Below are 25,900 nucleotides of genomic sequence, written 5' to 3' on the forward strand. Positions count from 1 at the left end.
TCCAACAGGAGATTACAAATATTATTTCCAAGAGACACCTCCAACTACACAAGTTATACACATGGTAGTACTGTGAAAGCCACACATTCCTCCTGAGCAAGTGTTACCTGTAACAAGTTTACAACTAATGTACACTCTGAAACAATAGTTCCAAATCTGAAGTTAATACAGATGTCCTGAGTTTAGCCTCACTGCTTCCAAATATACACCACCTGACTGACCAAAAAAGGAAGACTTACACCATTTCCATAGATCAAGGACACTAACTAACCTTGGACAATGGTTCACAGGCCTGGGAATTATCTGCATAATCTATAAAGCCCTAGAGCTACCAGTTTCAAAATACCAAGATCGATGCCTCTTTTATCTTTTTTAAATAATAAAATATCATGGCAATCTCAAGTACTTTTTTAAAAAATAGAATCTTCCTTATTTGACGACACTAACACTTTTACTAACTCCAAATCTGAGGAACTGAGATCTACCCCTTGGAAGGCAGGCATTCTACTAGTTTGAGAAAAATTAAAACATTACAAAGAAACCAAACCTTGCAAAGTAAGACTGGGTAGCTCTTTCCTGTTACTTGAGATTAGTTAAACCATAAAGCGTAACATGAAGGAAGCACGTCAATGTTAGTAAAGAGAAAGGAAATGGTATGGTATTAACAAAGCATTCAAAATCCCAAGTCCTCAAAAGAAAAAATAAAATGGTTCTTCCCTCAGAATTTATGTTTAAGAAAGAGGAGTCAAAGATCAGCAGTGAAATGGGGTTCAGTTAGATCAAGCTGAGTTCTCTACAAACTGACAGGATATCCTATTCCAGTCTCTGTTCTGCCATCAGCCAGAGAAGATCGAGGAAAGTGGTCAGCATCAAAGTTTCAAGCAAATCATTACTGAAGACAGCTGGCATCTTTTCTTACTCACTTGTTGAAGGAAAGTTGGGAGCTGTTGTCTCATTTGTTCTTGAAGCTGAGGATTTCCAGCAAATAGGGGATTATTCAGCATCATCTATGGGGCAAGTGTTCAAACAATTTTAACTGGAAATATCGGAAACAAGTAATGTACCTTGTTTAATATTCTATCTTCCCACAAGTGCCCAAGCTGGCACTTAAAAGGGAGGAAGGTAGAAACTAAATTAAAAAGGAAAAGGGAAAATATTATCCACAAGAGAGATCTCCAGGAAAAAACAAAACCACGACATCTTCTCTCAATGAGAATGGCGATTATGATAATGACATGCAATACCCTACAAATAAAAGTAATCGTATTTTAGACTTTTCCTTGAGCAAAGGTGAATTTTTGCCCTTGAAAGAAAATTGGGAGTGACTGGCTTCACGAGGAAACATGTTCTGCTACACTGACAGGATAAACATAAACATCAATACAGGAAACTTGCTCAGAAACCTCCACACGTAAGAGGCCAGTACAGAGAAAAATTCAGATCTGGAACCACTATATCTATCTGCCTCCTACAAAACAGCTATATTTGGTCCAGAAAAATAATACCACAAAACAGCAACCACCTTGCCAGAGAAATGGAGCTGCTGGAGGAAAATCGGCCAGAACTAGCTCTGACAGTCTCTGGGGAAAGTGTTAAAATGCTGTAAGACCTGAGAGATGTAAATCCATTTGAGAACACCAAGATTAGCAGCTGCATTTCACCTCGCTACCACCAGAGATGGGAAAATTAACATTATCTCCTAACTTTCAAATAGGTGTTGAGAATTTAAAAGTCAGGGCCAATATTCACATGATTTTGGATACTCAAAAATAAGATTTCAATACACAATCAGCATAACCAGAAATTAATAAATTATCCTAGCTTCAAGAGACAAATTTTACATCATTTTGCTCCAGGTGGAGTGAAAACTCCACCTAACAATGCTGAACTGGCAACCTATTGACCTGTCCAAAGTCTGGACAGGAAAACGGGCCTTGTCCTCAGGCAGTCAGCCATGCTTATAAGAGCAATTACATATAAATGTTGGAAGCAGAGAACTCTCCCCTCCCTCCTTCAGGTAATCTCTTACTGCAAAGTGGCTCATTTAATTCCAACACAATAATCCAAACAGAAAAATGCCAGACAGTGTTTGATTGTTGATAGATATATAGTATTTCTTTCAAAGGGATCAGTAAGTTCCCAGTAATACCCACTTGAGGTCAACAAACTTGTCTCTTTACTGTCTCCAGTAAAATACTTCTTAATTATAAACACATTAATGAAGTTACCACATTTATCTTCAGGATTTATGTCATTTAAACCAATTAGAAAAATTATGTAATTTTAAATTTACTCATTCCTTCTCAGAAAATAATTTTATTTGATTAAGCTGTTTCCTAACTTACCTGTTTATATCACAATATAGATTTTACACTACTCTTTTTTGAATATTTAATATCAAAAGCAAAATAGAGAAGCTACAAAGCAAAATCTTCTGATAACCAAAATATACTGTAAAAGTTTCTAAATTGGCTAAAATAAGACATCCACATCTAACATTCTTTGTCAACAAAAAACACTATGTGTAAGTACTCAGGGCACTTTATAAATGTAAAAGTACTGCTATTTTAATTGGTGAGGAATGTGCTTACCCCATTTAAGTCCCAAGTTTCCAATTCTGAAACTATTTAAATGACATAATATCTATTCCAAAGTTACCCTAAGTAGTGTATTTATTGCTCAATTTAAGTTTAGAGGTGCCCTATACATAAGGTTATGAAATATATTGAGTTTTTAAATCAGATTTCAAAATACACACATTCAATTTTATTAAACATACATTTAAGGCTGAATAGGATTACTGTACATACATATTTTCTCCATTTATTTTAAACAAATACGAACATTTTAGCTTAATTTACTGTCCAAAATGGTTCTGATTAAGGTGAGTTCAAGCACTTAATATAGTTGTAACTCAGTCTGATAATATTCATATGAATAAAACAGTTTCACATAATGAACCGACAATATACAAAATTTCAAATATACAAATTACCCTAAGAACCTGTACTTCCAATTCCACAAATATTGTTGTGAGAATTATACCTCAAAAACATCTGCTATATAATGGAATCAATATGGTTCTAGCTTTTAGAAAATGAAAACCATTATGTTTAATAAAGCAAAGTGATTTAAGAAATAGGATTAACTATAAATGAAAATATCTCAAATTCTTTACACTCAACAGAGGCCATTTTTCATAGGCAGCAAATATAAATGATACTCAAGGCTTAATTCACATTTTCAATAGTATTTCAAACCCAGGGGCGCTGAACCTAGAGAGTACATCAAAATCACCTAAGGAACTGGAAGGGAGGGGAGGGACCCAACACCATTAAAGGTTTAAGCATAAGCACTGTAAGTTCCCAAGTGATACTGAACGTTCAGTCAGTGTTGAAATTCACTGATTTTCTTAGTTATGTTCTCTTAGGTCCAATATATTAACATTGGGGAATGGGGGAGAGGGCAATCTTTAACAAATGAGAACATCATTCCTACAAATCCCTGTCTGGAGGGCAGAGTTCAGCCAAGTTAAAGAAGCCGCAACCCACACTGGAAGCTCTAGGTTCCTTACCCAGCTCCAGTCCCGACTGCAGCTTCCTGCTAATGCAACTCTGGGGGGCAGCACTGATGGCTCAAGTCCTGGTGTCCCTCCCTGTCATCCATGCAGGGGACCTGGACTGTGTCCTCACTGTCCATGCAGGAGACCTAGACTGAGTGCCCGGCTCCTGGTTCTAAGAACCACTCAGGTCCATCCTGGCTGTTGTGGGCATTTAGAGCATGAACCAGTAGATAACTCTCAATAATTTTAAATTAAAAACAAAAAGTTCTCCCTCTGCCATTAACAAAAAATTTCAGGCTGTTTTACAACTGACATTTTGAAAATGAGTGCTATAATCTGAATGATCTAATAAATGAAAGTATTTCAAAATATTAATTTTGTTCTTAACTGCTACATTTCACAGAAGACTATATCCTCGAGAGAGAGCAATCCAAAACTTTAGTCATCTCCTAACTCAATACACGCATATGTAAAGTAAACCTGCACTTGTTTTTTCATCAAAGAATGGTAGACTTTCTAGTCAATGACTGGCAGGGACAAAATTTTTAATTATACATCAATTATTAATTTACTGCAAAGACACAAAAGGCCCCCAACACTGGAGGTAGTTTACCTACATTTTCAGTGTGTTAGGAAAGCACACAAAACATCCATGTGCCAAAATCAGCATTACTGCACCAGGCTATTTCAGTGCACACTACACAGCTCTTTCAGTAGCAATTCCAAACTCACCTGCGCAGCAAGGTCCGGGTTCTGGCTTAGTGACTGCATCATGCTTCTCATGTAGGGGGCAGACAACATATTTTGCATAAGTTGTGGGTTTTCAGTTATTTGTTGCAATAAGCTCTGCATTCCTGGTGTATTGAACATACTAGCTGAAAGTTTGTTTTTAGAAAATAAAAATAAAAAAGGTATTATATTATGAAAAAATACAAAAACAAAAGTTACAGCTTTAAAATATATACTGAATTAGAACTAGAGATGAACACATTAGTCCTTTTTATCAACAAATTCATTTTATTGGTCAACAGGAGCCTGAAAATATTCCATGGAAGTAATTCTGAAGTTTTCAACTGCATGCCATTTGAGCAGTGTGATGAAATCTCATGCCAGGCACTGGTGCCATGGTGCAGAGGGTTAAGCCACCTCTTGCAACACCACCATCCCGTACTGGAGTGTCAGAATGCTGGCTATTCTGCTTCTTATACTAATGCATCTGGGAAGGCAATGGAAGATGGCCCAAGTACTAGGGCCCTCACCACCCAGGCAAGAGACCCAGAGGGAGTTCCTGGTTCCTGGATTCAGGCTGGCCCAGCCCTGGCTGTTGTGGCCATTTCAGAAGTCAATCAGTGATGTAATGTTGTTTTTGTTTTTCAAAGATTTACTTGAAAGTCAGAGTTACACAGAGAGAGAAGGAGAGGCAGAAAGAGAAAGAAGAGAGGTCTTCTATCTGCCGGTTCACTCCCCAGTTGGCCACAATGGCCAGAGCTGCGCTGATCTGAAGCCAGGAGCTTCTTCCAGGTCTCCCATGCAGGTGCAGGGGCCCAAGAACTTGGGCCATAGTCCACTGCTTTCCCAAGCCACCTCAGAGAGCTGGATAGGAAGTCGAACAGCTGGGACTCGAACTGGCACCCAAATGGGACGCCAGCACTGCAGGTGGCAGCTTTACCTACTACACCACAGTGCCAGCCCCTCAGTGATATAATGTTATCTGTCTCTCCCTGTCTATAGCTCTGCCTTTCCAATAAACAGAATTAAATCCTTAAAAAAAAAAAAAAAAATCTCATGCCATCCTGCTCTGTCCCCTCCCTAGCGTATCCATACTGCCTGCCAGTTAGCCCTTAGCAGCCATCTTGGTCATCAGACTGATTGCTGCAGATGACAGTACTTGTGTTCTAGCTACTTTATTTGACCTAATGACAGCCCCAAAATACAACTGTGGGGTGGTGATGGCAAAAGCTGTTAAGAACTTTCAGTGAAGAGGTGAAAGGTCTTGACTTATATGAAAAAAGGAAGTATGATGAGTTTACAAATATCTTTAGTAAGAAAGAATACTGTAGCAATTAAATTATGAAGAAAGAAAAGGAAATTTATGCTAATGTTACTATCATCCCTTAAACTGCAAAAAGGTACAGCCACAATGCATAAGTACTTACTAAAATGGAAAAGGTATTAGTGCATGTATGGGAAAAATACATACTAGAATAATTTTAAACATTCTGGTTGCATTTAACAGTAAAATCATATCCAAAGGAAAGGTTAGGTTCTACAGCCAATTTATGGCAAAAATTAGAAACAGTCAAACTGTTGAAAAATCCTGTAAGTGAAGGAAGACTGAACCAACTCTTCCTTCAGGACTGCCGAAGATTGCTTAAGTAAATCAGATGCAGCATTCCCACTCAAGGAGGAATACCTTCAAGCCCCGTGAGTATTAGATGAAAAGTCTCCATCCCAATCCCACTGAGTGCTGATGCTGAGTGGAATGGAGGCACAGTAAACCTCTGTAAGACCTCAGAGCACAGCTATGTGTCTCAGCCAGAGTCCCTTGGTCCAACTCCAATGAACAATCCAATTGTGGGCAAGTTATTTACTTTCTTCATACTTTAATTTCTCCATCTATAAAATGGAGAAAACTGCATCCACTTTACAGGATGAATGTGATCAACTCATATGTAAAGCACTTGTTAAAAAAATGCTCCTCTTATTTCTCTTCTTTTTTACTGCGAACTGCAGTTGGATTTAGCTGAATTCAGTAGGTGATGACAACTATATTTATGCAAATTTTCTCTGAAAGCTAATTAATTTAACTCACACCCAGATTTTTGGTTGCTGACTAGATATACTCAAATTGAAACATATTCTCAAACCTATCATCTCAATTAATTAGCTGTTTCATTTCCCATTTGCTCTTCTTTCTTCCATATGGTACAGTTGTATTGGGATTAAAGCATTGACTCTTCCCACTCACCCTTACAGTTTATCATTCTACTGTTTGCTTGTTTTCTAAAGATTTATTTATTTGAAAGTCAAAGCTACACAGAAAGAGAGCTCTTCCATCTGCTGGTTCAGCCAGGGCTGAGCCAGGCTCTCCCATGTGGGTGGCAAGAGCCTAAACACTTGGGCCATCTTCTGCTGCTTTTCCCAGGCCATTAGCAGGCAGCTGGATGAGAAGTAGAGCAGCTGAGACATGAACCAGCACCCATTCCATCCATATGAGATGCTTCACCCACCATGCCAGAGCACCAGCTCCTCATTCTACTGTTTTTAATCTTTGCTTTTTCTACTTTCTCATGTCTTACCTTTACTTTTTTCCACATAACATACTGGCAAACTACAACTCACAGGACAAATTAGCCCACAATAGCCCACAACCTGTTTCTGTACAGTCCCTGAGATAAAAATTTTTAACCTTTTTAAATGGTTATGGGAGAAAACTTAAAGGGAAATGTTTTGTGATATGTTGAAACTATCTGAAATTCAACTTTCAGTATCCACAAACACCATTTTATTGGCAAAACTACGCTCACTTGTTGATTGTCTATGGGTGCTTGGGCAGTACAAAACCAGAGCTGAGTGTCTGAGACATGTCTGACTATGTTGCTATCACTGTTCCACACTGCTCTCAGAGTCAGCTGTCCCACATGCTCATGAAATCACGGCAGCTCATGAAATGACATTGTTTCATTCCCCACAGTCCACGTGTCCTCCAGGCCAGACAGAGAAAAAGGGGAGAGAACAGTTGTGTTTATTATGCACTGGCACTCAAGAATACACACACACAGACTTAACACAATATTCCCCCACCCATAGGAAAGCAATGGGCAGGAAAATTAAGAAATGTTAAAATAAAATGAAGTATCTTATCAAAGCCAAATTTCTTTGAAACAAATGAGCTTCAAAGTTGAGTCTGTAAGTGGTTTACTTGTTGGTCAATCAACAAAAACTAGTAATGGCAGTGATCAAATAGAATAGTTAATTAAATCCTGATTACAGCAGACAAATAAGTGTACTAAGAAAAAACAAACTTAAGTCTATTAGTCTTGTGGGAAGAACAGATTTTTCTCAGAGTTAAGGACTGTGGGTACAATATTATTATCCAATTTAAGGGGCCAGCATCATGGTATAGCAGGTTAAGCTATTGATATCTGTACCCCATAATGGAGTGCCGGTTTGAGTCCCAGTTTCTCCACTTCTGATTCATCTCCCTACTAAGGTGGCTTTGAAATCAAACAAGATGGAACAAGTGTCCTGGTTCCAGCCTGGTCTTGGCCAGCCCCAGCCCCAGCCATTGAGGTCATTTGGGGGAATGAACCAGCAGATGGAAAATCTCTTTTTCTCACTTCATCACCCTCAAATAAATAAATCTTTTAAAATATGTACGTACACACATGTCCAGTTTAAAATACACAAATGACTTTGAATTGTATTCCTGGGCTCCTAATAAGTGAACAATTTTTATAAAGAGTTATTTTTATTTATTTGAAAGGCAGAGTGACAGAGACAGGGAGACAGGAAGAAAAACTTTGCTCAGTTCCTATTTGAAGAGTCAATGCCACATCTGAAGTGACTGGAAAATGCTTTAACAAACAGCATGCAACAAATAGGGTAACATTATTCTTAAAGAAGTCAGAAAATACTATTTCAGAAAAACCTGAAGTAGAATCTGGTAAGATGTGCTACATCTGATGTTTGTAAAACCGTGCTTGGAGAATTGAAAGGATTCAGATTCACAACATTTGCAGAAACATAAGGTATCTAAATACTCCGGTTATTTACTGTTGTATTCATCAGCAGGTAGTCTGTAGAACGTATTTTAAGCTATAATGTTATTGAACCAGTAGGAGTATCAATGAGGAGCACCATTCACTCTTAACCAGAGACAATTCCATAATTTTGTTAATAGCTCAACATCCTAACACACGCAAACAAAAAGCAGGTTGATGCTCTCTGCTGTGGCCTGGGAAAGCAGTGGAGGATGGCCCGAGTCCTTGGGTCCCTGCACCCAGAGGAAGCTCCTGGCTTCAGATTGGCCCAGTTCCAGCTGTTGCAGCCATTTGGAGATTGAATCAGCAGATGGAAGACTCTCTCTCTCTACCTCTACCTTTCACATAAATAGCACCAAAAAAAAAAAAAAAAAAAAAGAAAGAAAGAAATCTGGTATTACAAAATGAACGTTTTCTAGAGACCTGATGATGTTTCTCGATGAATCCAGCACTTACATATGAACCTCTTACCTTGGCAGTCATTTTCACATCGACTCTTGTTCCACAGCAATCTCAAACTGCTTTTATTACTATTATTTATTTTATTATTTAATTTTATCTTTATTTTATTACTTACTTATTATTTATTTGAAAGACAGAGTTAGAGAGGTAGAAACAGAGAAAAAAGTCTTCCATCTACTGGTTCACTCCCCAGTTGGCCGCACTGGCTGGAGTTGCGCCGATCTGAAGCCAGGAGCCAGGAGCTTCCTCTGGTCTACCCATGTGGGTGCAGGAGCCCAAGGACTTGGGCCATCTTACACAGCTTTCCCAGGCCACAGCAGAGAGCTGGATCGGAAGAGGAGCAACTGGGAATAGAACCGGAGCCCACATGGGGTTGCTGGCGCTTCAGGCAGGGCTTTAACCCGCTGCGCCATAGCGCCGGCCCACAAACTGTTTTTATATACTTCTTATGCTGCCAAACATTAAGAAGAAACAAGGCCGGCGCAGTGGCTCACTTGGCTAGTCCTCCGCCTGCGGCACCAGCACCCCAGGTTCTAGTCCCGGTTGGAGTGCCAGGTACTAGTCCCAGTTGCTCCTCTTCCAGTCCAGCTCTCTGCTATGGCCTAGGAGGGGACAGGAGGATGGCCCAAGTGCTTGGGTCCCTGCACCAGCAAGGGAGACCAGCAGGAAGCACCTGGCTCCTGGCGCCAGCCGTAGCGGCCATTAAGAGAGTAAACCAACAGAAGGAAGACCTTTCTCTCTCTCTCTCTCACTGTTTATATCTGTCTTTCTCTAACTCTGCCTGTCAAAAAATTAAAAAAAAATAAAAAAAAATAAACAAGATCACCATTTTTGCAAATCTGCCAACTTATATTTGAGTTCACACTACCAGCAGTATTTTTTTCAGAACTCAATGCAAGTACAAGGAAAATTCTATATTTCAAAACTGATCTAACAGGGCTGGCACTGTGGCACAGAGGATAAAATTGCTGCCTGCAATGCCAGCATCCCATACAGGCACGTGTTCGTGTTCTGGCTGCTCCACTTCCAACCCAGCTCCCTGCTAACAGCCTGGGAAAAGCAGATGGCTCTAGTGTTTGGATCCCTGCCACCCACGTGTGAAACCCAGATGAAGCTCTTGGCTTCAATCCAGCCCAGCCCTTGCCATTGTGGCGATCTAGAAAATAAACCAACAGAGGGAAGATCTGTAACTGACTTTCAAATAAACAAACAAATCTTAAAAAAAAAAAAAAAAAAGATAAAGATAAACTAATTAACCATAACTGAGGAGTTACCACCTAACAAGTTTCAATTTGAAGTGATTAACCTGCAATGTACTGGCAGTCAAATGGCAAAAGAATCTAGCAGAACTCTAATAATGCCTTCTGAACTGATAAGTATACTATTAAAATCATATACTTTTCGAATGAGCTCATGTTCTGAATGAAATACTCATCACGTATCACCATTAGATGAACAGGGACAATCAATTTTGTAAATTCCAGTTAAAGAAAATGTTATTCCTCCTAAAGCCCAGTCCTCTAATTGGCAAATATATATTAAGATAATTCAACTTGGGGCCGGTGCTGTGGCTCACTTAGTTAATACTCTGCCTTGCGGCGCCGGCATCCCATATGGGTGCCGGGTTCTAGTCCCAGTAGCTCCTCTTCCAGTCCAGCTCTCTGCTGTGGCCCAGGAGGGCAGTGGAGGATGGCCCAACTGCTTGGGCCCTGCACCTGCATAGGAGACCAGGAGGAAGCACCTGGCTCCTGGCTTCGGATTGGCGCAGTGCACTGGTGGTAGCAGCCATCTGGGGGGTGAATCAACAGAAGGAAGACCTTCCTCTCTGTCTCTCTCTCTCACTAACTCTGCCTATCAAAATAAAATAAAATGAAATAAAAAATTAAAAAAAAGAAATTTCAACTCTATATTTTAGGTTTCATAAATAAAAAATTTTGTTCTCTAATAATATAATGTTCTTAATTTTGCCTTCTGGCCTGCAAAACCTTAAGGATTGGGGCCAGCACTGTGGCACTGCAGGTTAAGCTGCTGTCTGTGGTGCCAGCATCCTATATAGGAGCCAGTTCGGGTTCCAGCTGCTCCACTTCTGATACAGCTCCCTGGCTAGTGCACCTGGAAAATCAATGGAAGATAGCCCCAATCTTTGGGCCCCTGCAGCCACATGGGAGACTGAAAGAGGCTTCTGGTCTCTGGACTGGTCCAGCCCCAGCTGTCACAGCCATTTGGGGAGTAAACCAGAAGACAGAAGATCTCTCTCTTTAACTGCATCTAAGTAAAATAAATAAATCTTAAACACACACATACACACACACACACACACACACACAACACCTAAAGTATTAACTGACCCTTTACTTAAGAGTTTGCAGACTCATACTCAAGATTTCCTCAGTTTCTACAGTAACTGACAACAGGGTTAAAGGAAAATTGACGAATTTCATCTTCGTATGTGTATGTATAAATATTTGCATCAAATTCTGAGCTGAATATGAATCACAATAGTATACAAATATGCTAACAATTTGATAGGCCAGTGAAGTTCATTTTGCTATTTTGTTTTCCTTTGATTGAAATATTACTAGCCGGCGCCGCGGCTCACTAGGCTAATCCTCCGCCTTGCGGCGCCGGCACACCGGGTTCTAGTCCCGGTCGGGGCGCCGGATTCTGTCCCGGTTGCCCCTCTTCCAGGCCAGCTCTCTGCTGTGGCCAGGGAGTGCAGTGGAGGATGGCCCAAGTGCTTGGGCCCTGCACCCGCATGGGAGACCAGGATAAGTACCTGGTTCCTGCCATCGGATCAGTGCAGTGCGTCGGCCGCGGCGGCCATTGGAGGGTGAACCAACAGCAAAGGAAGATCTTTCTCTCTGTCTGTCTCTCTCACTGTCCACTCTGCCTGTCAAAAAATTTTTAAAAATAAATAAATGAAATATTACTATGAAATGTTACAGTATTAAGCTATTAAATTTAAAAATCTGAGTACAAAGTTATGAAACTGATTTTTTGTCTTTTAAATGAAAGTGATTACTATGGACAACCATACTATTTAAAAAAAACCCAGAGCAGGCATTTGGTGCAGTAGTTAAAACATTACTTGGATGCTGGCATCCCCTATCACAGAGCCAGAGTTCAGGTTCCAGCTCTGCTCCCAATGCAGCTTGCTGCTAACACACACACTGGGAGGCAGCAGGTGATGGCTCAAGTAGAGTCCTGGACTGACCCAACCTCAGCTGTCTGTCTCTAGGTGTGCATATATCTCTCTGCTTTTTAAATAAATAAAAACAAATTAATCAAAATGAAAAAAATCAATAGCCCACCAGTCAAGAAATCTGATCAAATCTTTGCTCTCTCCTTTCTATAACCTTTAAAGCAGGAACAAAACATCTTCTTCAAAGATTGTTGAGCCGGCGCTGCGGCTCAATAGGCTAATCCTCCACCTAGTGGCGCCGGCATCCCAGATTCTAGTCCCGGTCGGGGCGCCAGATTCTTTCCCGGTTGCCCCTCTTCCAGGCCAGCTCTCTGCTGTGGTCCGGGAGCGCAGTGGAGGATGGCCCAAGTGTTTGGGCCTGCACCTGCTTGGGAGACCAGGAGAAGCACCTGGCTCCTGGCTTCAGATCAGCACAGCGCGCCGGCTGTAGCGACCATTTGGGGGGTGAACCAACGGAAGGAAGACCTTTCTCTCTGTCTCTCTCTCTGTCCACTCTGCCTGTCAAAATAAACAAATAAAAAAATAAAATAAAAAGAATAAATAGGATTTGTTTCTTGATTAAAAATATTACTTCAATTTTTTAAAAAAAGATTCCATTTATTCATTTGAGAGGTAGAGTTATAGACAGTGAGAGGGAGAGACAGAGACAAAGGTCCTCTGTCCATTATTTCACTCCCTAAATGGCTGCAACGGCTGGAGCCGCACTGATACGAAGCCAGGAGCCAGGTGCTTCCTCCAGGTTTCCCATGTGGGCTCAGGGGCCCAAGGACTTGGGCCATCCTCCAGTGCCTTCCCAGGCCAAGGCAGAGAGCTGGACTGGAAGAGTAGCAGCCAGGACCAGAATCGGCGCCCATGGGATGCCGGCGCTGTAGGTAGAGGATCAAACCACTGCACCACGGCACCAGTTCCTACTGCAATTTGTATAAAACCTGTATTATATATATCCAGAACCCAGATATCCACTGTTGTACAAAAGAAAATGTCTCATTGTGACCTGTGATTTATTCTGCACACACTGTCTTCTCTCAGCAATGAATTTTTCAAAACTCCTCATTCAGAATCTTTCACTTTTTCTGCCTAGACAAAAGGATCTTTTAAAATCTACCTAGGCTTTCTCATGCCTGGGAAGTGCTGCCATGCCTCCATTTCTTCCTATTTACATGCCAAATATGAGGACTCAAATGTCACTCTGGCTAATGATCTTGGATATGATTCACTGAAAAAACATCAGTAAACAGTATCTGAATAGTTGACCAAAGGGCATCCATTCTTCTAGCTTCATCTGCAGAAAAGTGGACAAAAGTAAAATCTTAACCCCTTCACCTATTACAATCTGCCGGAGCTTTATATAAAGATAGACCTTAAAGGACACTGTGAAAAGTCTCCCCCATAAGGTTAAGACCTGCAAACCCAATTTTTAACAATCCTGGTAAGCACCGTGCTGCAGCTGGTTTACCCTGGCCTCAGGACTGGTGTTTGAGAGTCCACTGACACAGAATTTAAAACCAGACTAATTCCAAGAAACATGTACCCTAGTTCTACAGGAGACTGTGTTCCCCTACTGTTATATGAGACTACCAAGCCATTTCAAGACAAACTTGACTTTGGAAAGCTTCAGCCAAACATACAAACATAATCATCATATTTAAAGTTCCTTAACAGGGGCAGGCAGGTAGGTGGTCTGGCGTTTGCTGCTGTAGTTAGGATGCCCATGTCCATGTCAGAATTCAAGTCAGAGTTCCACTTGCAATTCAGCTTCCTGCTAATGGCACCCTGAGAGGTAACAGATGACAACTCAAATACCTGAGTTCCTGCCACCCACATAGGAGACCCAGACTGAGTTCTAGGCTCATGGCTTTGGCCTGGTCCAGCTGTGAGTAAACCAGTGGATACAGGATCTCTCACCCTGGTTTTCAAATAAAAATTAATTAATTAATAATAAAGGTTTGAGAAGCCATTTTTAAAAATAAACTTTTAAGAAATGCAGGTACAAGTGTTTCACTCAAGATGCCTACGTCCCACACTGAGGGGCCTGAGTTCAGTGCCTAGCTCTGGTTCCTGGCTCAGGTTCCTGCTTATGCGGACCCTGGGAGGCAAGAGTAGTGGCTCAAGTGGTTGGGTTCCTGTTGCTTACACAGAAGACCTGGATTGCGTTCCTGGCTCCAGTCTTTGGGCCCCAGCCTGGACCTGGTCCACTGTAGGTATTTGGAGAGTGAACTAGTAGATGGAATCCATATAAATAAATGAGAAACAAATGGCCTCAAAAATGGACATAATCAGGTCCAGTGCTGTGGCACAGCAGGTAAAGCTGCCACTTGTGATGCCAGCATCCCATACAGGCACTAAACTGTACCCCAGCTGCTTCACTTTCCATCCAGCTCCTTGCTAACAGCCTGGGAAAAGCAGCAAAAAATGACCAAGTCCTGTGTGGGAGACCCAGATTCCTGGCTCACGGCTTTGGCCTGGGGCAACCCTGGCCACTGTGGCCATCTGCGAAATTAACCAGTGGATAGAAGATCTGTCTCTCCCTCTCTGTATGTAACTCTGACTTTAAAATAAATAAATCTTTTTTCAAAAATCAGACACAACTGAACAATGCTGCAGGTTTGGTTCAGGAATCAGAGTGAAACTCAAGGAAGTACAATACAAGAATATTCAGTAAAAACAAGAAGCCCAACAACAGCAATTACCTGAGGGTGGCTCGAGAAAACCAGTCCTTCCCAGACAAATATGGACATACCACCTAGACCCTTAATGGTATCCATGCCGTACTTGGCACCTTCATTGCTACTCACTGTATGACCCATTACAGTTAGGTCCCCAAAGACAATTGTGTAAGCCACAAAATAATCTACTTTGATGACTGCAAAATTTCTACCTTATGCTATTTCTATCCCACTTTGGAATCTCAAGTTTGTTCTCCAGGCTTCAGTTCTAATTCTGTTGGTTTTTTATCTTTACAAAGTAATGAAATGCTAGACATAAGAGGTCATATGTAGTGTAATGATTTGTAGTGATTCCCATACAAGGGACTACTTTTTAGCAGTAAGAAACAGTCTAGAGACATACACAACAACACAGATCAATTTCAAAAACGCTGAGTGAAAGAAAAAGACACAGAACACAGACTGTATAATCCATTTATGTGAATTTCTAGACTAGGAAAAGCTAACAGAGTGGAGCAGTTTTCATGGTAGAAAGAATCAGCTGGAAAGAAGCACAAAACAATTTATTGGGATGATAGAAATGTTTCATGTCTCAATTAGGGTGGCAATTAGCTAGGTGTATAAATTCACCAAAATATCTAACAACGTACATGTAAAATATGTACTTTACAAAAACTATACCTTAATATAAAATAAATAAATAACAGTCTAATAAGGATAATTATCTATCTTCTCTAGGTCTTTGTCAGTAAGTGAATGGTTGGCCTGTCTTTCTGCTTCCTATTTTTTGGTCACATCCTCAGCTATCATTTTATATGCCCTAGGTTACCTGAATGACCTCATAATCAAGTTCCATTTAATCATTTTGGCTTTCCCCAATATGTTCTGCAAATGGTAACCAGGGTAATCCCATTATTACTTTAAAATTTTTCATTATTCCTTACTTAAAATCCTCCTACAGGTGCAGGCATTTGGCCCAGCTATGAAGATGTCAGTTAAATGCCCACATGCCACACTGGAGGGCCTGCACAAGTAGTTGTGTCCCTGACACCCACACAGGAGACCTAGATTTAGTGGCCAGCTCCTGGCTTCAGTCTGGTCCAGCTCCAGACACTGAAGGCATCTGGGGAGTGAACCACCAGATGACAGTTCTCTGTCCCTCTGCCTCTCAAATTTAGCAAAAGAAAACCTTCCATGAGTAAGTTCTGGAGAAGTATATGCTATATAATTGAAAACTGTTAAAACAGTAGATTTTAATTTTCTCATCACACACACAAAAATGGCTGAAGCATGTGAAGTGATAAATATGTCAATGAAGTGATCTAATCATTCCATAATGTACACATGTATCCAAGCATAATGTTGTACCCGATATGTATATACAATTTTGAAAACTCCTTTTACGGAGGCAAATAAAACCATCAAAAATGAAAAGCAAAACTGGTAACACAAAAAGTAGTCACCATACACAGAGAAAAACAGTATCAACAATGTTTTCTGTATTCATATAAAAAGCATTCCTACAACAAATAAAATAGTGAGTTATTAGAAGCCTACCTCCTACTCCTGGTACCAAATTTGGCGCAGTAGTACTCTGCCCAGCAGTGCCACTGGCAGCATTACTAGCAGTGCCACCCACAGCACTGGTGGTGCCGCTTGAAGCTGATGAATTCTGGGAAGCCTGCGGAGCCCACGGATTGGGTAATGGATCTCTATTTTCTGTACGAGAAGGTTGACTACCTTCACCTGAGGATGTATTGCTCACCAAGGAAGCAAATGGATTACCACCAAACTGCAAAAGACAGACACAAAAGTCATAAAGAGTAAGGTTTTGTTGCACAGCTCCTTTCTGCTGAATGGAAACCACATCCCCCCATGAACACAGCCCTCAGTCACACACGTGTGTTACAACAGGAGTGACACCCGAGGCCTGGAGTCAGTGATCACCTGCTCTTGTGCAGCACTCAGCATCGGCTCCTGAATATCCGTGTACATGCGACGTAGAGCATTGTAACCCCCTGGAATACTTTCTAAGTTGCTCAAGGCTCGATCCTGGTTTCTCATCATCTCCTGCATCATTGCTGGATTCCTGGCAAGTTCCAGTGTCTAAAAAAGAAAAAGGAAAAAAAGGCATTCAAATACATGTAAGTTACTTCAGCTATTAACTAACGTTAAATGAAGTTTGGGGGAGGCCGTTATTTGCTCTAGTCTGTTGCACTAGGTCCCAAATCTGACCACAGCAGAACGGAGTCACTGTGCTTAACACCAGATAAACAACCTGGTGCATGAAAAGTGTTAGTTTAAAGACAAACAAGAAACACGAGATTCTAATCAATCTGAGCCAGCACAATAAGAAACAAACTAGAGACATACACAACAACACAGATGAATTTAAAAAACAGAGTGAAAGAAAAAAAGACAGCACAGACTGTGTAATTTATGTGAATTTCTACAGTAGGAAAAACTAATATATAGTAAAGACCCTGTAAGAAAGTAACTTTGGAACAACCAACCAATTTTCTCTAACAAAACAGTTTGCTTCTTCAGCATTTGCTACCTATGAGGCTAACTATCTTTGCTCAGCTCATAAGAACAGATGTCATCTGATTCTAGAATCACAAATAAAAGCTAATTAAGAGTTTTAAACCAAATTTCTTATAATCTTGTCTGTAAAATCAGAAAGGGAATGAGACTGGCATAGTGGGTAGAACCCTAGCCTGCAGTGCCAGCATATGGGCGCCCCATTCGAGTCCTGGCTGCTTGTCTTCTGATCCAGTTCCCTACTAATGTGCCTGGGAAAGCAGTGGAGGAGGGCCCACGTGCTTGGGCCCCTGCACCCATGTGGGAGACCCAGAAGAAGCTCCTGGCTCCTGGCTTTGGCCTTGCTCAGTCCTTGCTGTTGCAGCCATGTGGGGAGTGAACCAACAGATGGAAGATCTCTCTCTTTCTGTAACTCTAAATAAATTTAAAAAATCATTAAAAAATTTTAAACCAGAAAATTATCTAAAATAATTCCTGGTGGATTTCACCTCAAAAAGCAAGTTAAGAGGCTGGCACTGTGACGTATTGGGTTAAGCTGCCATTTCAGACACCAGCATCCCATATGGGTGCCAGTTCAATTCTCTGCTGCTCCACTTATGATCCAGCTCCTTGCTAATACACCTGAGAAAATAGCAGAAAACAGCCCCAAGTGCTTGGGCCTCTGCCACCCATATGGGAGACCTGGATGGAGCTACTGGCTCCTGGCTTCAGAATGGCCCAGCTCAAGCCCATTGCAGCCATTTGGGGAGTGAACTAGTGGATGAAAGCTCTAACTCTGCCTTTCAAATTAAAAAAAAAAAAAAATCTTTAAAAAAGAGAAAGGCAAGTTAACATTCAATGAGCCTTGTAGCACAGCAGGGACACATATCCTGTATCAGAGCAATGGTCTGAGTCCAAGCAACAAGACTTCTGATCCAGCTTCCTCCTAATTCACTCTGGAAGGCAGGAGATGACAGACTATGTACGTGGGTCCCTGTCATCCATGTGGGACACCCAGATGGAGTTCGAGGCTCCTGGCTTTGGCCTGGCACCAGCCACCTGCTGTAGGCATTTGGGAAGTGAACACGCAGATGGAAGATATCTCTCTTTCTCTCTCTCTCTCTTCCCACTCTGTGTTTCAATAGATATATCTTTTAAAAATGCAAAAATTTAAAAAGAAATGAAGCAACATGTGGCACAGTGAGTTAAGCCACCACTTGGGATGCGCACACCCCTTATTAGAGTGGCGGTTCCAGGCCCAGCTTCTCCATTTCCCATCTATCCTGGGAAGTAGCAGATGCTGGTTCAAGGGCTTGGGCCCCTGCCAGCTGCATGGGATATCTGGACAGAGTTCTAGGCTCCTGGTTTCAGCTGGCCCAGGCCCGGTTATTGTAGACATTTGGGAAGTGAAGCACAGCATGGAAGATTCCTCTCTTGTTCTGTCACTCTGCCTTTGAAGTAGATGGAAACAAATATAATACAAAAGAAAAACAAAGGGGGAGGGCTGGCACTGTGGCACCGTGTATTGACCTGCCATTTGCAATGCCAGCTTTCTATTTCAGAGAGCTGGTTAGAGGCCTAGCTTTTGTGATTCCAACTCTAGCTTCCTGCTAACGCTTCTGGAAAAGCATAACTGTCTAAGAACTTGGGTCCCTGGCACCCAGGTGGGAAACTTGCATGGAGATTCTGGCTCCTGACTCCACCCTGGCCCAACCCTGGCTACTGTGGCCACTTAGAGAGTGAACCACCAGATGGAAGATCTCTTCCTCTCTCTCATTCTGCCTTTCAAATAAACAAACAAATCTTTAATACTTTTAAAAAGGAGGTAAAACCATAATGAATACATCTTCCCTTCCCTTTTCACATTTTAACCAGTAAAAGCTGCTGATCTTGTAATGAGAACAGTCGGCCAACAGCTGAATAACGCCTACCCAAGAACTTCAGGAGCCAACTGCGGGAAAGTGGCCAGAACGGCAGAGTGCAGGTAAGGAAGGAATGCATAACCACCACCCAGACAGCCAAGGTTTGTGTCAAAGAAACCTCCACCTGGCTGGGGTCCGAAACTAGCCTAGAAACCTGCCTATGCACCCACCATGATCTTTCCTTATCCTTCCTAGCCTCCCAATTATCCTTCAGCCTTCGATGTGCCCTGCAACTTGGCCAGAGCACACCTGGGACTGAAGAAGGCCACCTGCCCCAAGAATGCCAGCTTCCGGAAATAAATGCTTCCTTCCATCAGCCCTTACCTCTGGTATGCCATCAGCAGCAAGCAACCAGTAACAAAAGCGCCTTGTTGTAAGTGAACAATCACAATGAACTGTTCACTAAAATCTGTCAAATGTAGCAGAAAATTCAGAGTTCATATAGCCCACATTACTGCTTTGTGAAATTTTCCTAAACACAGACCAGGATTTAGCCTAACAGCAATACAAGGCAATCTCTTTTAACTAGAGAGCATTAAGAAACACATCAGCAATAGTAAGTTCCCACATACTTGTCTCATTATGTCTGGATTATTCAGCATATGGCTAATCTCCGGGTTTCTCTGTATCAACTGCTGCATCTGTGGGTTGGCCATGATTAGCTGCCTCATCAGGTCAGGGTTTGAAAGCATGCTCTGGACGAAGGGATTCTCCATGATCTGGACCATCATCTCTGGGTTGGACAGAAGTTGGCGCTGCATCTGACTCTGCAGTTCAGAGAAGTTGGTGGTATTCAAACCTAAGCTACTCAGACCTGCAAGTCCTCCGAGGCCACCTAAGAAAATGGGGGGTGGGATGGGGGAAGGGACACATAAATCAAAGTCAGAAATTTTTAATAACTGCAAAAAAGTATGAAGATGCAAAACTATTGTGAGTTAACAGCACATTACAAGAAACCATTTTAAATCAAAAACAGAATTTCTTATGAATACATAAATTTCTATAATTGAAATTAGCAAAAATTTATGCTTTAATTTTTTAAGCAATAAAACCAACTAAATAGATTTTTGTATGTGTAGAACACAAAAATAAGTGGTCTTTCCTCTGGGTTCCTGACAGAGTTCCTAAATCCCTTGGAATTTCCTGAATGATAAAGCATCTTTTGTTACAGGTCCCTTTTGATCATTATTATTGAAGTGACTGAAGGCCGAGCCCCTGGAGAGCCTCAGGACAGCACTGGTCATCAGAAAGACCACGTTCTGGAAAGCTGGAATTTTCAGCTCTACACATGGAACTCCAGCAACAGAAAAGGGAAAAAGCTAGAAATTGAGTTCTATTCAAACTCATGAACAATGCCATTCAGAGAGTATCTTGGATAAGAACACGTCGAGGGGTCAGGAGGAGGGTAGGCTGGAGGGCTTGGAAGTTTTGCATCCACCCACTAGCCTCCATATATCTTGTTCTGTTAATTCTTCACAGCCTTTGTCTGCCTCTGAATTGTACCCTTTGTAATAAACAGGTAAACTTGAAAAATGTGTTTTGAGTTCTGTAAGCTATTCTAGAAAGATAACTTTTTATTACAGTTGAGAGAGAGAGAGAGAAATTTCCCACCTGCTGGTTCATTCCTCAAATGCCCTAGGGTAAGGCCTGGAGCAGGCACTCAGTCCAGATCCCCCATGTGGGCAGCAGGAACCCAGTTCCTTGAGCCATCAGAGCTCCTTCCCAGGGTCTGCATTAGCAGAAAGCTATACCCAGAGCCAGGACTTGAACCCAGGTACACTGATGTGGGACAAGGGAAACAACCAGTAGGCTAAATGCCCACCTCTGATAAAAATTTTAAAGTAAGGGAAGAGGATCCCATGGGAACCTGCAATCATAACTGGCTAGTCAGAAGTACAGGTGGCCAACAACTTCTACCTGGTAGCTCAGGTACAACAGGCTTGGGAACCTGAGTTCTTTAACTGTGGTGCCTGTATCTGACACTAACTCAAGGTAGACAGTATCAGAACTGAACTCAATGATGGATACCAAGCACTGATGTTGGAGAAATAGTTGGTGTCAGACAAAACACCTTACAATATGTCAGTTAAAGGAAAAAATTAAAAATACACCAGACAATGCTTCTAATGTCTTTCTACAACACTAATTTAAAAGTACTGTTGCCAATCAAGGAGAGAGAAAGCCAGGAAATACTCTGGAGATAGTTATTTCTTTAAAAGAAAGAAATAAAAGAGAAACTGAATGGATCTAAGAGGATGACTAAGTATTTTGTTCATAAAATTACATAACCAGCTTTTTCACCAACAGGCTTGCCACCAGGACAAACGTTGTGAAAACCACTGCCAATCAAAGGAAAAGATTCATATCAACACCATTGTCACTGGACATGTGGATCGGGCAGTGTGGTGTGTGGCAGCATCGACAGAGTCACTGAGAAATTTGAGGCGGCTGCTGAGCTGGGAAAGGGCCCCTTCAAGAAGGCCTGGGTCCTGGATAAATGGACAGCAGAATGTGAGTGTGGTATCATCATCAGCATCTCCCTGTGGAAGTCTGAGACCCGCAAGTATTACAAATCACTGATGCCCCAGGACACAGAGCCTTCATCAAACACAGGAGTCCAAGCACATCTGAGGCCGACTATGCTGTCTTGATGGCTGCTACTGGCGTTGCTGAATTTGAAGAGGGCATCTACAAGAACGTGGAGACCTCTGAGCATGTCCTTCTGGCTTACACACTGGATCTGAAGCAACTAACTTTCAGTGTTAACAAAATGGATTCCAGGGCTGGCACTGTGGCGTAGCAGTAAGCATCTGACGTGGGCGCCAGTTCAAGACCTAGCTGTTCTACTTCTGATCCAGATCTCTGCTATGGCCTGGGAAAGCAGTGGAAGATGGCCCAAGTCCTTGGGCCCCTGCACCCACATGGGAGACCTGGAAGAAGCTCCTGGCTTCTGATCAATGCAGCTCCAGCCATTGTGGCCATTTGGGGACTGAACCGATGGATGTAAGACACCCCTACCCCCCCCCCCACCCCGTAACTCTTTCAAATAAATAAAATGGATTCCACTGTGCCACCCTACAGCCAGAACAGAAGTGAGGAAACCAGCACCTACATTAAAAACTGGCAGGAGGATGGCACCCTGGCATCCCATATAGGCGCAGGTTCAAGTCCTAGCTGCTCTGCTTCTGATCCAGCTCCCTGCTATAGCCTGGGAAAGCAGCAGAGGATGGTCCATGTGCTTGGGCCTCCGCACCCCTGTGGGAGACCCCGATGAAATTCCAGGCTTCACCATGGCATAGCCCTGGCCACCACTGTCATTTAGGGAGTGAATCAGCAGGTGAAAGATTTCTCACCTTTTTTTTTTGTAACTCTGCCTTTCAAATAAATCTTTTTTAAAAAAACAAAAACTTATTTGAGAGGCAGAATTACAGAGGGAAGGAGAGTGAAGGGACAGAGAAAAGAAAGCGCAGGAGAGAGAGTGACAGCAATCTTTCATACACTGGTTCACTCCCCAAATAGACACAATGGCCAGGGCTGAGCCAGGCCAATGCGAGGAGCTTCCTCCAGGTCTCCCACATTGGTGCAGGGGCCCAAGCACCTGGGTCATCTTCTGCTGCTTTCCCAGGCACATTAGCGGGGAGCTGGGTTGAAAGTGGAGCAGCTGGGACTCAAACTGGTGCTCATGTGGGATGCTGACACTGCAGGGGGAGGCTTATTAACCTTCTACACCACAGCACCAGCTCTAATAAATAAATCTTTTTAGAAAAAGAAAGAAAATTGACTACAACCTTTTCACCAATGGACAAACCGGTGGTTGGAATCGTGGTGACAACCTGCTAGAGCCAAGTGCTAACTAACAAGCCGTGGCTCAAGGGATGGAAAGTCACCACATGGCACATACGGCAGTGCCAGTAGAGCCACATTCCTGGAAGCCCTGGATTGCAAACCTACCCTCGACTTCTCCAACTGACAAGTCCTTGTGACTGCCTCTACAGATGTGTACAAAACTGGTGGGACTGGTACTGTTCCTGTGGGTTGAATGGACAATGGTGGTCTCACACCTGGCATGGTGGAAACCTTTCTCCAGTCAACGTCACAGCTGAAGTCAAAGTCTGTTGAAATGTGCCATGAAGCTTTGAGTGAAGCTCTCCCTGGGGACAGTGTGGGCTTCAACGTCAAGTGTCTGTCAATGATGTTCATTGTGGCAACACTGCTGGTGACAACAACAACAACCCACCAATGGAAGCAACTGGCTTTACTGCCCAGGTGATCATCCTGAACCATCCAGGTCAAATCACTGCTGGATACGCCCCTGTTCTGGATTGTCACACAGCTCACACAGCTTACATGTTTGCTGAGTTGAAGGAAAAGACTGACAGTCATTCTGTTAAGATGCTGGAATATGGCCCTAAATTCTTAAAAACTGGTGATACTGTCCTCGTTGATATGGTTCTTGGCCAATCCAAGTGTGTTGACAGCTTCTGTTGACTATCCTTCTCTGGGTGATTTTGCTGTTTGTGATACAGAACAGTTGGTGTGGGTGTGGGTGTGACAAGAAGTGGACAAGAAGGCTGCTGCAGCTGGCAGGGTCACCAAGTCTGCCTAGACAGCTCAGGAGGCTAAATGAATGTTATCTGTTAAAACCTGCTACCCCAGTCTTAATCAGTGGTGGAAGAACAGTCTCAGAACTGTCTGTCTCAATTGTTCATTTAAGTTTAAAAGACTGCTGAATGAGAACAATGCATCGTAAAACCTGTGGTAGGATAAAGGAGAATATTTTGTGAAAGGGGAGGCAGTTTTAAGTTTTAAAAATTGGTGTATAATGGAAACAACTTGACCAAAAATCTGTCACAGAATTTTAAGACCCATTAAAACAAAATTAAAGAAGAAAAAAAGTTACATAGCGAGCAAAGAACATTCACTTATTTCTTACGGGGCACTTTTCTATTTATACCTAGAAGCTGTGCTACAGGTTAGGAATATGGTGACAGACACACTTAAATATTCAATCTAGTGAGGAAAGACAAGGACATGAGAACTTCAACAGACATTCACAGGACATTATGGTAATACAGTACCTGGGTGGAATGGCTGCTCTCAGAAGAAGTTAATGAATTTGGAAAATCAGTAAGTTGACAAAGAGTAGGGGAAGCTGGAGGGGGCTTAACAGTAGGCATGATGAACACCATATGAAAAAGCATAGAAATAAACATATTGATGCATTTGGGAAATCATAAAAATTCAATATGATTAGCAGACAGCAGTGCTCCTAAAACATTTAAAGTGCAGTCTAAGAGTTCTTTTGAACACAGATGGGTCCACATGACCAGTTATGGCCAAAGGACTGCAAGCAATCATGTGCATAGGCAGACGTTTGGCCTAGTGGTTAAGGTGCCAGTTAAGGCCCCGTGGTGCATACTGGGATACCTGGGTTCAATATTAGGCAAGAGCTCCCGAGTCCAGCTTCTTGCTAATGCAGACCCTGGAAGGCAGTGGGGGTGACTCTGATAACTGGGTTCCTGCCACTCACATGGGAAGCCTGGCTCCCAGCTTCAGGCTAACCTAGCCCCAGCTGTCGTATCTGGGGAACAAATGAACAAATAGGAACTCTCTATCTGTATCTCTGTTGCCCTGCCTCTCAAACAGGAGAGAAAGGAAGTGTAGGGAGCAGACATTTAGGCTAGTGGTTAATATGCACACATCCTATATCAAATTCCCAGCTTCAGTTCTTGACTCCAGCTTCCTGTCAATGTAGATCCAGGGAGGCAGTGGTGATGACTCAAGAACGGACTTCCTCTCAACCTGGGAGATTATGTCCCAGCTCCCAGCTTTGACCTCAGCCCTGGTCACTGTGGACATCTGAGGAATGGGGTGTTCTCTCTCCATCTAATAGATGGATGGATGGATGGATGGATGATGTATGATGTATGTTACTTCTCGCCAAAGCATCTCAGATCTACTATGCTACAAGAAGTACAACTACAAAATGTCTCTCTTCTCTCTGACTTTCAAATAAAATAAATAAATCTTAAAAAAAAAAAAAAAAAAAAAAAGATGCTACTTGGGACATGCTCACACCTCTTACTGGAGTGTCTAGGTTTGAGTTCTAGCTCCACCTCCCATTCCAGTTTCCTTTGAATGCACACCCATTGGGTTCTAGCCCACACAGAAAACAGATTGAGTTCCAAACTCCTGACTTCAGTCTGACCCAGTACTGGCTATTCCAGGCATTTGGGGAGTAAACCAGTAGGAGAGATATGTCTGTATTTTTGTCTTTTAAAAAAATAAAGAAAGAAAGATGGAGAAGCAGACAAGGACTAAATCATAAAATATTCACCTAAGATGTTTTCATCCTAACAACAGCATTATGGAAATGAACCAGAGCAAATATTACAGATGAAAAATGTTGAGGGCTTGCATCCAAGGAGTGGCAATGGAGAATAACAACAGGGGATGAAGTGGGGTAGTACAGACCAAGAGCCTTTGGTGGCGGGAGAGATAGCGATCTGGAAGTGATGAGATAAGTTGTTTTTTTTTTCTTTTTTTTTGACAGAGTGGACAGTGAGAGAGAGAGACTGAGACAAAGGTCTTCCTTTGCCGTTGGTTCACGCTCCAATGGCTGCCGCAGCTGGCATGCTGCGGCCGGCGCACCGCGCTAATTCAAAGCCAGGAGCCAGGTGCTTCTCCTGGTTTCCCATGCGGTGCAGGGCCCAAGCACCTGGGCCATCCTCCACTGCACTCCCGGGCCACAGCAGAGAGCTGGCCTGGAAGAGGGGCAACCGGGACAGAATCCGGCGCCCTGA

General features: G+C 42.4%; 1 protein-coding gene across 3 annotated transcripts in view; it reads right to left on the reverse strand.

Annotated features, from left to right (window-relative positions):
• UBQLN1 (ubiquilin 1) overlaps nt 1-25,900 on the reverse strand; it is a 62,553-nt gene that overhangs the window by 5,541 nt on the left and 31,112 nt on the right. For 2 of the 3 annotated variants that reach the window (XM_070048911.1, XM_070048920.1), the window contains exons 4-8: nt 19,670-19,932; nt 16,603-16,761; nt 16,213-16,447; nt 4,295-4,437; nt 924-1,007 (exon numbers count right to left, since the gene is read on the reverse strand). In XM_070048911.1, the coding sequence (XP_069905012.1) occupies nt 924-1,007; nt 4,295-4,437; nt 16,213-16,447; nt 16,603-16,761; nt 19,670-19,932 (884 nt within the window). The remainder of the gene's footprint in view (nt 1-923; nt 1,008-4,294; nt 4,438-16,212; nt 16,448-16,602; nt 16,762-19,669; nt 19,933-25,900) is intronic. The other variant, XM_070048916.1, reaches the window with a different exon arrangement.

This window comes from Oryctolagus cuniculus, chromosome 1 (genome assembly GCF_964237555.1).
Source record: "Oryctolagus cuniculus chromosome 1, mOryCun1.1, whole genome shotgun sequence".
NCBI lineage: Eukaryota > Metazoa > Chordata > Mammalia > Lagomorpha > Leporidae > Oryctolagus > Oryctolagus cuniculus.